This window comes from Volvox carteri (genome assembly GCF_000143455.1).
Source record: "Volvox carteri f. nagariensis unplaced genomic scaffold VOLCAscaffold_45, whole genome shotgun sequence".
Taxonomy (NCBI): Eukaryota; Viridiplantae; Chlorophyta; class Chlorophyceae; order Chlamydomonadales; family Volvocaceae; genus Volvox; species Volvox carteri.
The window spans coordinates 404,606-419,037 of NW_003307588.1; the positions used below are offsets into that span (position 1 = coordinate 404,606).

Genomic DNA, 14,432 nt, shown 5'->3' on the forward strand with positions numbered 1-14,432 from the left:
CAACTCCTGAAGCGCCGCCTTGTCATCCGCAATGCGCTCACGAAGCGCCACGAAGGAGTCCTCCTGCAGGGAGGGAGGTGCAGTACGTGGGCGTGCAGCGCCGGGGGACCCGCGGACGTGTGGCGAACGACCAACGACCAACGGCCAACGACCGATTAGGAAACGCGACATGACTGGCGTGTGCAGGAAAAAGGGAAACAGGAAGGCTACTAGGCTGGTCATAGGGTGCCACTAACGATAGGGACGGGGACGGAGATGGGGGTACCCGGCACTACACTACTGGGAAAGGAGGCCTTATACATACATACACACAGGGGGGGGTGCTAACACTCTTAACTATTTGCCCTTCACTATTTCCCCCTCCATCCCCCACCTCTTTCGGTTCCGTACATGCCTCGGCCCCCACTACCCCCGATTAGAGAACCCCCAGTTGCACAACACCATTCACAGAAAAAGTTTGAAAACCCTCCCAAGCTCCATGCCGTACAATGTAATGCCGTACACACCCGTATACCTTGAGCATATCTCTGAACGCCGGGCCCTCCATGGCCACAGGCTCTGGCTTCCCGGGCCCCATGTCGTACAGGATACCGCACTCCCGCGCAATGTGTCGTGCAGTGTGAATGTTGTCGCCCGTCACCATCCGTACGGTGATACCCGCACGTTTGCAAGTACGAACTGCATCCGGCACCTCAGTGCGAACAGGATCTTTGATACCCACGATGCCGATGCACGTCAGGTCGTTGTCAACGTTGTCAACGTCCTCGAAAAAGTCTTTTTGGGGGGCACGTGGATGTGTGTGACGCAGGGGCGAAAAGGAGAGGGACACAGGAAATGCAACTTTGGTTGAGGTGCTTTAATACCCCGAGGAGCTCAGAACTTTTTGGTGGGTTAGGTTTGTTGGTAGTCGCTTCCTAAGTTAAGACGACGGGGGAGGGGGAGATGCGCTAGGCACACAGAAACGTAGGCAAGCATGCAAAGCAACAGGCCCCCAAAACGGAGTGGATTCTCGAAATCCTTTCCCCCAACAGCAACATGTTTGTTATTAGACACACGTGTGTGGAGGACGAGACCCACGGGTCGGTCTACGTGGCAATGCCACATCGCACCCGAGCCATCTCACTAGTCCAAGTATCGGTCCACCGGACGGTCTTCAAAACCCCCTCTCCCAAAACAGACAGCCAAAAATAAACAGGCAGGCAAACTGACCCGCGGGTCGTTTGGGGTCCACAAGCGCAAAGTCCGCGTAGGTCAGGCAGATGCATCGAAGGCCGCGCTTGGCCATGGCGGTTACCTCGTCCAACAACTGCCCGCGGAGTGCTGGAGTCATCTCCACGACGCCTGCCTGATGTCGAAATACACGGCAGGGTACGACAGCGTACGACAAAATGACTTGATGATTGAGGCCAGGAAGTATATTGTGTTTGCACATGTGTATTCATGTGTATACAAGGGTATACGCGTGCATCCTTGGATGAACGTTTGTATGTACGTACGTCAAAAAGGGGAGCCGAATGCTAGTGGGTGTAACAAAAGAGCATGTAACAATTAAGGGGAAGCCGCCACCCCACCACACCACACACCCTGCCACGCCCCGCCACACCACACACCCCATCACACCCCGTCACACCACACCACGCCGCACCACCACCCCCACACCCCATCCCCACACCCCGCCACACCTCACCCCACCCCATCCCCACACACACCCGTGCCGCTACCTGTGTGATGCACCGGCTGCACCGCTTGAGCACCCACTCCGCCGCGCCCTTGTTATACAGGCGGTACTTGTCCCCTAATCGTACAAGTACGGAGGCCATCTTCTTGGCGGACGTGAAGCCGTAAATCTGCGTGAAATGTGTGCACGCATACGTGTCTCTCTCTCTCTCTCTCTCTCTCTCTCTCTCTCTCTCTCTCTCTCTCTTATTATGGGATTGAGTGGCGAGAAGGAAACATGCGCGCGCGTGTGCGTGTGCGTGAGCATGCGTGCTATGTGGACTTATGGACGACATATTGCAGAATTGCGACAGCCCGGAAGTCCTAGAATTTTCCGAGGGCCCATGGCACATGGCGGGATGTCGCACATCAGAACAACTGAAATACGACTCATCCAAGGCCCTTCACGTTCATGGTCGATATCCACAAGGTGCTAAGGTGCGGAGCGTTCCCCTGCAGCGCTTCTTTCCCGTTGTCCAACGTCCCAAATCGTCCCAAATAAAAGCACCATTCCTATCACATTCAGTCTCATCATTCCTACAAGACCAAACCAGTAACCTCTGACCAAACCTCTTCCCTCCGGTCGCGCAGACACCGGTTTCAGTTTCCTCGGTTTCTTAGGCTATCGTTGACAGCTTTTGTTGTCATGGTCGTTGTCATGTTTCCCCCCTTCCCTTCCCTTCCCTCCCCTCCCCCGACATCCAATACCCCGATACCCCAATCCGCCACACCTTCTCCACGCTCCTCTCGTGCTGCGTCCGATAGGCCTTATAGTCCGACTCCAGATCCCTGTTCATGAGCAGCAGCAGTGCGCACTCCGTACGGTTGCCCACAAACGCCATCTTGCCGTCCTTCTCCACCGTGTAGAAAGCCTGTAGAGGACGGTCCGGAAGGAAGAGGATAAGAAAGTGCACGCGCAGTCGCGGCGGCATGGCAGCGCACAATTTTCTCATAAAATTTCTGCCTGGAAAAAACAGTCGGTGAGCCGAAGTCGCAGTAAACGCAGAGGCAGGCGTAACCACGAGATCGCAATAAGCACACACCCCAACATCCCACTGCACCCCAGCACGGTTCACACACTCCCAACAATTCCTCTCACCTTGGAGTTGAGAGCGCAGTTCATCTTAAGGTGTTCCAGGAGCTCGGGTTGCAGGTCACCGCTTCGAGGCGCCTGGTCGTACTTCTTACCCCCAAACCAGCCCTCAACCACCGTCATACGGTTCTCCGTCAGGGTGCCCGTCTTGTCCGAGCAAATGGCGGTGGCGCCGCCCATAGTCTCACAAGCCGCCAGCACGCGGACAAAGTTGTTGTCTGCGAGCATGTATGGGGCGTACGGAAACGGTACGGAAGGACGGTCGTACGGAAGGCTGTCCCCAGCTGCCAGGCCACCGCGTTTCCGCACGCAGGCGTTCATTTGCTCCCTCTAGTTTTGGATTTAGATTTAGATTCCTCTGGCTTTTCCTTTTCCTAATCTTCTTAAGGGGAAAGAGGTGCCCATTCGCTTCCGTCATTTTGTTGCCCGCTCCAACCCCTCACACATTCCCGCTTACTGTTGGGCCACAGCCATTAGACACCGGATTCATCACACCCACCGGTCATCATCTTCTTCATGGAGTAAGCCAGGGAGATGGTAACCGCCAGAGGTAAGCCCTCAGGCACTGCCACCACAATGATGGTAATGGCGTACAGGAAAAACTGAATGGGACCGTTGTCGTTGATTTTCTTAATTGGGAAGCCCTTATTCACCACACACCACCTGCGGGCGTGTGGGCAAAGCGGGGCTGCTTTGGAGGGTGACAAAAAGAAAACATCGCCAAACAAAACAAATTGAAGCATAAACCAAGGGCTGCAGTATGGAAGAGACAGGCATTACGACCGACCCACAGCTCCGACAAGGATTCGAACCCGGACCCTAGCATGATCACTCTCCAGCCTATCTTAGCCCACCCCAATCCAAATCCAGCAACACCCCAACACGAGCCCACGAAGCAACCCATGGAACATCAGGCCAAGCCAAGCTCATCCAACCCGGCCCACCAGCATGTCTACTATCCAACCCACTCCTTCACATTTTATATACCCCATGCAGGCTCCCAACCAACCCTACGCTCCATCCACTAGATTTGGTTGAATGCTGGTGGTGAGTTGCTGAACCCAAAAAGAATACACTCTGAAGTCGGATGGGGTGAACGGATTAGGGTGCCCCTCTAGCAGGGGAGAGCAGGGCAAACTGCCTCGGGAAAGGAGGAGGCCGCTGGTGAAGCTATACCACCCTGTATAACAGCATACAATACATAGTACGTACAGATATTCTCCCCAACCTTATGTGAGGATCCATTTCCGAACCCGACCCACTTGATGAGCTGCGCGATGAAGCAGCATACAGCAACCAGAAAGCCAATCTTTCCAATGGCAGTAGCCAGCACACCAAGCTTCTCCTGCAGCGGCGTCTCATCGTCTCCTGCCTCCGTCACGAGCGCCATCGTCTTACCCCAGGTGCTGTTCGGGCCCACCGCAATCACCAGCACATGGCCGCTGCCCTCGGTCACCTGAAAGGTCCGGGGGGGAAGGGGGAAAGGAGGCGGAGAAGCGAGGGAGGAGAAGCGAGAACACAGTGATGGAGATATAAAATAGGCGACTGCGGAGCACCGGCTGCTGCCCTGTGGTAAGCGGAAGCGAACCCCGAGCACGGTGCGTGAGTTTGTGCGTTTATGCAATTTCGTCCATGTATGATGCGTGCGTGGCCGCGTGTTTGAGAGCCTGTGCTGTGAATTTTTGGTGTCGTTGTTGTGTGTTTGGGGCGAGGTTAAGTTACGCCAGCAGTACACGGGATATACAGGGTCAATGTTTGTACCTCTCCAAGAGGCAACTGACCCAGAGAAACAACAACGCGCCAGGAGCCTCGTAAAATCCACAACACCGGTCTCGTGGCATACTTGCAAACTTGAAACTCTCATCGAATGTGCGTGTGTGCTCATGTTACATGTGTACCCGTCGCCGTGTGCAGCGCGACTCAGTTCCCAATTCCAAAATCCCAGTTTTCCAACCACCCACGTGTCTCTACCTGTGTGCCCGACATGACCCACGGGTCTTCATTGATGTTTTTTTTCATCGGGTCACTCTCGCCCGTCAGCGACGCCTCATCCATGGTTAACCCTTGGCTGTCCAGCACGATGGCATCGGCGACAACTTTGTCTCCCGTGTCCAGAATCACAATATCCCCCACCACTAGGTCAGTGTTTTCCACCAGGATCTGCTCGCCACCGCGTATGACCTTGATCTGGATCCGGTCCTTTTGGGCGTTGAGTTTGCGGAACTGCAAATCCTTAGAGTAATCATTACCGGCACCTGAAAAGAGAGATGGAGTCACAGGTTGTGTGGATGGTGTGGGTGCGGGATTGACAGTGCACAGTGCACCGAAAAGGATGGACGGGTAAGGGATCCATGGAAATGGAGGAATGGGGGCGGGCAAAAAGATTTGTCCCGCTGCCAAAGTTTCGGGGGTTGGGGGTGGGGAGATGGACCACAGACGAGTGATGCTGAGTGATCGATCGCTTTAAATCCCTGTAGTGCTGCTCGTTTCATCCCGCAGCTTCGTCCCACCGTCTCACCGACGAGCGTCACCACAATGACAGCGACCCAAATCGCAACACCCTGCGGAAATGCGCGAGGAAAACCAGGAGGCCTCTTTATCAAGATGGATATCATCAACACGGCGGACGGCTGCCGTACGGCACGCCGCAACTAAAGGCTGGCTGCCGTACAGCACGCCGCAACAAAAGGCTGATTAGAGGATTGATAAGGCCCACCAGGTGTTCGTGAGCATGCAGGCCTTCTTGCTTGCATCCCTACGGCACGCCTCCCCTCACCTACTCATCCATTCGCAAAATATACACACATACGAAGCACATGGGGAATGTGCTTATCGCAATTATCAGCGACAGCTGGTGCCTGTTCCTGCTCTCGCCCAGCGCCCCGGTTTCATGCAGGGGCGCATGCGGTTAAATGGATAATCCTCTTAAATTCACCCAACCAAGGTGACATCATGCAGCCATTCACTTTCGGACACATGCGCACATAGTGATGTGCACAGCGTGCCAGTATCTGAGAAGACTGGCGTGTACTCGCACACCAGCGGTGCTGAGGGGAATGATGGGCAGGGCAGCTGCGGCTGGGAGGAGGGCTCCGGAGCTAGGGGTCCCAAGGCACGCCCAAGCGTACCTCGATCCAGTGATTTTTTTTCCGTTCCTCGGGAATAGCTGAACCCAAAATGGTTGAGACCTGCAGGTATCCCGAAAGGGGTGTCGTTAGGTTTGGAAAGCAGGTGGCCCAGGGCGATGGGTGGTTTGGACTGCACGTGCGCGAACACGCGCTAAGTGACCCTTGGACCGCACAGGCCGCAACGGGCGACGCAGCGCTGCTGTTTGCAGCAAAGTGCTATGGAGCCAACAGACTTTATATAAGGTCGATATGGCATTGCTTAATCCTGTGGAACTCACCGCAGCCGCCGCAATCAGCAATATGAGGATGGGGTCTTGCACTACTTCCCACACGAGGACGAAGAACTGCGTTTCCAATATATTACAGTAAGGTTATATACATATGTTCCCGCAACAAGCTGATATGCAGGCCTGTGGCTTTACCGCCCCAGGGTAATCTCTCACGTTCTTAGGAGGCACCTCGGCGTGCTTATTAGCGCCGAATATTCTTCGGTGCTCAGAGACTGAGTCGTGACCTGTGGCGTTTGGGTCAGGATTGAGGCCTCGGTCCGGCGAACTACCCAACAACCTGGCCAGGCCCCCGGCCTTTCCGACCCTGTTATAGAACTCCATGTCCTTTTCCTGCATGCACAGAGGACCATACATTTACAGTTTTTTCCATCATAAGGTGAAAAAATAGTATTGTTGCATACCTCATTTGCCTTGGTCAGCTCTTCAAAGCCGACGCGATATGGGCTCAGCTCTTTGGCTGGCGCTTCTACGTCGCCATGGGCGACTGCACTGGGAGGCATGGCTCAGGGACGGCGCTTTTCACTGTGCAGAACAAAAGGGGACCGGCCAGCAAACGGGTGACGTGCATAAATCGAGATACTATCTCGACGTCTTCATTTTGTTTCGGAGGGTGTGTCACAAAGATTACGCATAATCGAACGCTATACGTGCGAGACGCGCAGAAGCCGTACACAAAGGAGTGTGACCGTAAGCCAATATTCCCTGTTGCCAGATTCTTCCGTCATCCTGAGCACTTGAACAAGAGGCCTCAAGTCTGTCAATAGGTTTGTTCACTCGTTAACGGAACCCTTCTTATTTGGAATGCGTGCAAGCGCGTGCTTCCGGACCGCAGGTTTTCTGTCGTTGCGGCGCTAGCTCAGACCGGCATGCCAACACAATATAGTGCTCACTACAACATATCATCACTTACTTTGCCTTAGATAAGACGTTTGTGAGGATTCCCCCTTGGTACTTCCACTGACGAATTACCGTACTAGGAATTGTTGTTATAAAGCGAATCTTCAGGGATAGTTGCAAAGACAGTATCATGTTTGGCACATAATAACCGTGCGCACGCTTGCTCAATCAATATTTCTCGACCTGCGGGATCCACACTCTGGAACGGGTCAACTCAAGTGCGCGGACCTGGGAGGGTAATGGATTTGAAAACATCAATCTATGAGGCTTATAAACTAACGTGTTTGCCTTAAGCCACTATCGCGCAGGTGGATTGGGGTCGATTGCGGGTGCTCTTGCATCGTTTTCCTAAAGTTTTTCCGAGTTTGTGATTCATTTCCATACAGATGAGGGATTTCGTCGTAAGTCTAAGCCTCGCCCTCATGTAGTTCCTGGCACTATGCTATTTCCGTTGTTGCAATGAACTGACGGATTGAAAAATGCGCAAGGCGCGGGACTAGAGGACCGAGCTCGCCTTAGCAAAACCTATAGATGTTTTTTAGTGGTATGGCTTATGAGCAGCTTAATATAGCAGCGAATTTATGGCCATCGGATCGACTGAAGGGGAATGAATTGCACCTGGGTGCGCCACTGCGCGTCTATGTTCTCCATTCCAGGCCCCATGCCCTGACTGCCACCGACCATCGCCAACCTAGCACAGCACAGCACAGCACACCCGTTGAAGTACATTGCGACGATTGCGACGTATTTCAGCATATTAAAACCTTACGTCTTGTTTTACGAGTTCTTTATTTTTAACTAAGCATATGTCGTAGCTCAGCAGGCTAACAGCATAGCGCAGCACACCACGTTGTGCAATGGCGTGTCGTTACATTATGCGACAGCACAGCGCAGCACGTCGCAGCACATCCCAAAAGCGATACAGCACAGCACAGCTAGCCCAGTTCGCACACCTGCGCTGTCATTTTGTATGTGCGCTGCGTATACAAACTAAGCCTAGCCTCCCCAACTGCAACTCTCAACTCTACCGCGACATACTGAACAATAAAAGATAGGCATATATGAGCACGGACCTGCAATTCCTTCCGCCGCATAGATATGACGAAACAATACGAACCTTGGAAAGACAGCCCAAAGCGAAAAACCAAAAGTTGTTTTACTTCTCCAGCAGCAAAATGATTTCTCCTCAGCTCTTATCGCTTGGTAGTTTAAGGGCCCCAAACTTCTCAGTAATCTTCCTTAACAGGCCTAAACATCCAAGAGTAGGGTTCTCAAGCGGCCCCGTTCTCTCCTCTCCGCTCCGGAACCAATGGCGGAAAGATATGTCCTCAGCAAGCCAAGTGCAAGTGACGCGCCTGCTGCGCCCCGTGGGGAAGACGAGCATGCGGGCGAGATGCACGGCTGCTGCCAGTGAGGCCGCGGCTGGCTCCTACAGTCCTCGATTGCCCCGTGTTGTTGGCTGTGCCTGGGGCACACACCACACACCTAGACGCTGCTCAAGGGCTTGAGTAAGGGATCTTAGGGTTTCCCGTCAACATTCGTCACTTCTTCGTCAGCAGCACAGCTTGATTCATCGCTTGCACCACCTGGTTCAGCCACGCAGTCTTGGCCTCCCGGTTGTTGATCGGCCACAGGTGATTGCCTGCAACCTCGGTCAGTCGGAATCCGGCGCGTGTGTATCGGGCCCAGGGGGCTACAAGCTCCGAGCGGACGCGCCTGCGTGGTTGCACACGGTTGCATATTCTTTGTGTGCTTTTCATGTGCACATTCATGTCTTTTGTGCAATTTAATTTACTTAGGGTTTTATACATGACTTAAAACGGTTTCACAATCGCTGTTCCCGTCCTCACAAAAAGTAAGGGAAGATGGATTTCAGGACAACGTATCCTCTTCCTTCAGAAAGCGGCGCATGGTTGGGCTCTACGAGCAAATCCCTAATGTGTGAATGGTTTGCTTACTTCCGGGGCATGGTGATGGATCCAAAGGAGCGATCGCCGTGAAGAGGCGGCAGGCGGTGAGGACATGATATCCTCTCCCCACCTACCTACCTACCTACCAACCGACCAGGGGAGGGAGAAGGGGCTGTCCGGTTTGAGTGTTGACATGCGTCACCTTTCTACCTGTGCGCCCGCCTTCCCAACCCCCTCAGCCTCTTAGCCTGCACTAGCTGGCCCTCTTCCTAGCTGCCCCGATAGGGAGATTTGCAGGGAGCCGTTGTAGATAACCCTCTACAACCGCTAACCCTGTCCATCCTCCCCCCCCCCACCTATCGGTGTTGCCCCAGAAGGCCTCGATGGGGAAGTCGAACGGCTCCAGGGGGGCAAGACCTGGGGACGTGGTTGGGGCCGGGGGGAAAGGGGAAAGGGGAGGGAGGGCACCACACAGAGCGTTCGTGGATTGTACTTGTGTGTATGCATGTGTACGTGTGTTCGTACGCGTTTCAGTGCGTGTCTGTCTTTAAAGAGCATTAGAGCGTTGGGGATACATGAAAGTGAAGGACGGGCGACGAGCGGGTTAAGCGGAAACGATGTAATCCCCGAGACGGTAGAGCGGAAGCCAAGACCTAGCCAGAGCCCTGGAAACCCCCCTTCCTCCTACAGAACAATAATCCAAGCCGCCGCACGCTTCGAAGCATTGAGAATCCGACGCCGCTTGAGGGCGTCGAGACCCACCCGCGACACTGTCGGCATCTGCTGCCTGCCGTGCGTCGTACTTGTACGGATCATCGGGCTGTAGCTCGTACTCGTCGAATACGGTGCAGTCCGCTCGGAGGATGGGCTCGTACAGCTGTATGATGAGCGTGGTTACCGGGGGAAACAGTACGGGTCGGGGCGGGGCGGCTCGACAGCCGGAAGTTCGGGTGGGGCCGGGTCGAGGGTATGTAGGGTTTGGATGCGTGGGTGGATGCGTGGGTGGGTGCGTGGGTGGGAACGTGGGTCGGCCGACTGGGCTCCTAGAAGGCCCTCCGAAGTGCTACGAGTGGGCGCTTTAGTGCCTGTATACTGCTTGCGCATATACTCTTACGCAAGCAATATATATGCGCACTAAAGCTATACGACAGCTACTGCAACGTGTGGGTGATGTGCATAGGTGACAATGAAAGAGAGAGCGTGGGTGCCTTCTGGGTGAGCCTGCTAGAGGGAAAACAATTCTATAAGTTGCTGTTGCTGACGCCGAAGCTGAACCCATTCGATGGGATCCGCGGGCGGCTTTATGCTGCCAGGGTTCGTGCGCGCAAAACACATGCGCCGCCCGAAACCTTTACCCCACCTGCCACATGTCCGGAGTGAAAACCACCTCATTCACATCCCAGCCGCGAACTTCCTCCTGCTCGGAGGGCGTAGAGGAAACGGAAGGTAGCGGGCCGGGAGGGTCGAGGTCATCATCTCGGTATATATCGGATATCATCATCGCCCTGTTGAGAACAGAGAGGCGAGGGTATGCACGTAAGGCGCTGTGTAATGAGAGCGTTAACGCGTTATAGAGAAGTGTTGCGCTCGCCTTGTTCGTCGTATGTACGCATGGCGGGGCGGGAAAGCGCATGCACGACCCGTACCTAAGGTTCCGTTCAAAGCCTCGGGCCATTTTTATTGTTCCTGAAGGCACATTTTGGACTTTAACTGTATGGAGGGCCCCCACGTCTGCGTTTGGCCGTGAAGCTGTGATCAACTTTGGCCAGGAAATGTTGGAAAGGTGTCCGGATGGGAATAGCAGCAAAAGTAATGCCCCTCTGCAACAATCACAGGCACATGTGAATTTCGTTCTTCGCTAAACCTTAAAAGCAGCGCTGTACATGTACGGCACTAACCCGCCCACATACACACCCGTTCCAATCCTCCCCCCACCTGAAAATCCGCGTCGCCCAATGCCCGTTGCTGCCGCCACGGCCTCAGACTGTACGGCACGTCTGGGTACGGCATGGCTGACAGGCACCAGATTCGCGGCAGCGGCAGGCCCGCGCGCCGTACAGCGCGCAGCAGCTCGAAGCAAATCCACGTGCCAAATGAATGCGACAGGACGGCGTACGGCACTCCGGACTCCAGGAGGGGTTGCACCACGGGAAGTAGCTCCCTGGCAGCTGCCTGCCAGGGGAGGGTTGGCGAGGGGGCTAACATGCATTGGTTTCATGTACAAAAAAAAAACAGCGCATGCTTAGGTTCTAAGGGACAGGGGGCCCCCTATGCAAGAAGCAAAAGGGAGGTGGGTGGCCCCAAACCCGCCCGGCGTGTGCCGGCAGAGATTTTCTTGTGCACGACACTTCACACATGCCGATGCGCACATCCCACATCGAACCCAATACATCCCATGCACTCTAGAATATTTAATAATATTATTTTGCTCATCAAAGGAGCTCGCGTGGTGTAGTGGTTATCACTGTGGACTTTGAATCTACCAACCCGAGTTCGAGTCTCGGCGTGAGCTAAGCATTGTTTTACAACAGATTGAGTCCCGAGAACTTTCAGGATCGGTTCCTACATAAGCCGCTTTTAGTCTACGTTGGTGGTCGCCGCCTTTGATCTGGAATAGTCACTGACTTCCCAGAAGCCGGTATGGGACGGTGTAAAGTGCCCAGTAATATCGGGGACGGTAGAGACTGCGGCCACAGGTGAAGCTGTACCACCCTACTTCACATCGCCAGACGTAACGGTGCAGTGACACAAGCGTGTGTGCTTGTGCGTGTGTGTACCTGCGCGGTAGTGATGAACGGTTCTCGGGCCCGGCTGCCCCTCCCCGGCATTTGCACTGCCAGCATCTCCACGTCGCTGCTCCGACACCACTCCTGATTGTCAGTGATGACGGCAACAGGACGTAGCGGCAGTAGTGGCGATGATAGTAGCAGTAGCAGTAGCAACAGCAGCACCAGCAGCACGAGCCGCAGCACTAACAGCAGTAACAGCCTGCATAAGGTCTACATCTACGTCTTCCTTTTCCTCCAATTTCTCCTCTACATGCCTAAAGCCTGAAGGCCTCAAAACCTGAAATAGCCTAAAAGCATAATACTAAACCCTCACCAACAGCGGGCTTGGACTCCTGCGCACCCCAGTGCCCTCCGACGTCCACATGTCCTCGGCATTTCCCGCGGAGTGGAAGGCTAGGATCCGCATCCTTTAGGTATGGGCAGGTGTAACGTGTAAGGTGGTGGCGGGGTGGTGTTAGCGCGGGGATGAACAGGAGGTGCGTGTCTGCATTGCATCGATGCGTGGGTTCTGAAACCCCAGGGTCCGACAGGAGCTGCGGAGCGTACTGCAGTACCCGTAGCCAAAAAACACCTATCTAGGCTCCTATGGCGTGTAAAGGTTGACCCGAAACGACAGAAACAAGTTTCAGAAGACAGTCGTTACGTGGCGCAGGTAGGCGCCCCAAACAGCGTTTGCATTGACAGGAGTAACGCCAACCTGCGGTCAAAGTAATCGATTTGTGACCCCGGTTAAGTTTAGCCCGAGGTCAGTTTAGGAGCTCTGCTGCACATGGGTCAGCTGCCATACTAAGATATTAGATTGGAAATGATGCGTCAATGTGTTAGGAGCAGGGCTATAGCAAGACAGCGGGGGCGGCGGCGGCGGGGCGGCAGTAGCGGCGCAGAGCTTTCTGGGAAGCGATGTCGTGGGAAATAGCAATGGGCAGAGTTTAAGGGCTTGCAACAAGGGCTCGTTTGCTTGAAGCACAGACAGTGCAGCTGCAACAATACAATCTATATTGATGTTTGTATTATCTTTAGCTTCCGAAACAACACATGCACCAAGGGTATTAACATGCCGTACAACGCCGTATCAGTAAGGGTTTTAACACTGCACTTTCCATGCAAGTAGAACCGTCGTTTGTTGTTTTCGCTGCTGCTTTCTTTCTTTTCCAGCTCAAGATAGCTAAGGAAAAAGCAAAACGCTCTTCCTTAGCACAGCTTAGGAAGAGAGTCGGACCAGAAAACAGGGAAACAAAACCTTAACACCAGGGACTGCTCCCCCGTTGACTTGCTTGGGTCTTGGTGTAGCTGTGCCGCTGAGCTTGAGGCCCGGAAACCACCGCGACAAAACATCGGGCCTGAGACAGGCCGCTGCGGCCTTGCCAGTCGAGGGACCTGTAGGGCCCCCCTCGGAAGCCGCTGCTGCCACCCGCGCCGCCGTGGGCGACATCGCGACTGTGCCGCAAGACGGTTGCATTACAGCTTGACGCGCGGCCGGCAGTTGCGCTTCGCCATTGACAGTGGCGCCATTGCTGCCGCCACCATGCAAATGTGGGGTGTTCGCAGCGTTACCATTCTCTTCAGCTTCAGGGCCGGCCGTGGAAAGCTGGTCACGAAAGTACTTCCGAAGCTCCTCCTCGGACCTCCACACAATACAAGGCATGGTAGGTAGGCATGGCATACATCACGGCACGCATATAGCAAAACCGGCATGAACAGTACAATTTGTCGTACAAGACGACCTTTTGAACGGCTATCGAGCGGATCTAGAACCTTTCCGGTCCTTTCCAAATCCAATCCTAACCAAATCCAAATCCAGGCAAATCCGCTATACTTTCCCAAACGCTTCAGATTTCAGATTAAGAAGTCCGGTGTGATGGTTAAATCACAGGGCCGCACCAGTGGAGGGCAGCTTGCTCGGGCGGCGGCTTCACCTTCCCTGGTCGCACCGCCTCCGCCTCCTCCAGCAGCACCTACCCGCAATCCATGTAATGGCGCGAGGGGAGAATGGATGAGGCAAGGAGGGGAAAACGGAAAGTCGGATTTTTAAATCTCCAGGTGCCGTACAAAAACCTGGCCAAACGCTCGGATGAGGATTCATGATGTCATCTGTCCGGCCACTTAAGCAGGTAGATACCACAGTGCGGGATCCAAGGGCAGTCCAGTTACAAGGGGATGTGCGCAAGCTATGATGTCCAAGCTGCTGCAAAACCGCCAACGAACATCTTATATGTGTGCCTTACTGCACCGGATGCAATTTGCAACGTGACATAAGTGCTATAAAACACCTCCTAAAAGCGGCCACAGAAAATGAAATTTTGTGACAGGGATAAAAGAGCAGTTTGGAAATTTCCACAGACTTTCTTCGAGAGCCGGTTTTGCGGCACGCGGTTCGGTGGGCTCGGGTGGTCGGTCCCGTACGGGACGCGTCTAACTGGTCCAAAATCAGTTTCAAAGCAGTACAGTTTCAGAGCAGTACAGTTTCAGAGTAGTTTTCAGAGGCTCAATTTTTAATGAGAACATCGGATCGCCGATTACTGAGCGCGTACATCGATTAGGCTGATCTTGCGGGCTTGCTCTGGAGTCAGCATCGCTGGTTGATCACTGGTAATGACTGGTAATGCGTA

At 54.1% G+C, this 14,432-nt stretch overlaps 2 protein-coding genes across 2 annotated transcripts in view; both read right to left on the reverse strand.

Moving 5' to 3' along the window:
* The window catches only part of aca1 (calcium-transporting ATPase), a gene marked incomplete at both ends in the record, with an annotated part of 15,934 nt that extends 9,207 nt beyond the window's left edge, over positions 1-6,727 (reverse strand). The window contains 14 exons of the mRNA XM_002954734.1: positions 42-63; positions 515-774; positions 1,210-1,345; positions 1,722-1,847; positions 2,448-2,588; positions 2,816-3,027; positions 3,309-3,472; positions 4,072-4,265; positions 4,781-5,064; positions 5,328-5,370; positions 5,938-5,997; positions 6,216-6,281; positions 6,381-6,557; positions 6,629-6,727. Coding sequence (XP_002954780.1) covers positions 42-63; positions 515-774; positions 1,210-1,345; positions 1,722-1,847; positions 2,448-2,588; positions 2,816-3,027; positions 3,309-3,472; positions 4,072-4,265; positions 4,781-5,064; positions 5,328-5,370; positions 5,938-5,997; positions 6,216-6,281; positions 6,381-6,557; positions 6,629-6,727 — 1,984 coding nt within the window. The remainder of the gene's footprint in view (positions 1-41; positions 64-514; positions 775-1,209; positions 1,346-1,721; positions 1,848-2,447; positions 2,589-2,815; positions 3,028-3,308; positions 3,473-4,071; positions 4,266-4,780; positions 5,065-5,327; positions 5,371-5,937; positions 5,998-6,215; positions 6,282-6,380; positions 6,558-6,628) is intronic.
* A 1,938-nt stretch (positions 6,728-8,665) lies between these two features.
* On the reverse strand, positions 8,666-13,468 carry VOLCADRAFT_118842 (uncharacterized protein; the record flags this gene model as incomplete). Its single annotated transcript, XM_002954735.1, has 8 exons — positions 8,666-8,840; positions 9,391-9,451; positions 9,797-9,911; positions 10,395-10,451; positions 10,970-11,206; positions 11,812-11,904; positions 12,137-12,230; positions 13,146-13,468. The coding sequence occupies 8 exons, from the start codon at positions 13,466-13,468 to the stop codon at positions 8,666-8,668; spliced, it is 1,155 nt and encodes a 384-aa protein (XP_002954781.1).
* Between the last annotated feature and the right edge of the window lie 964 nt (positions 13,469-14,432).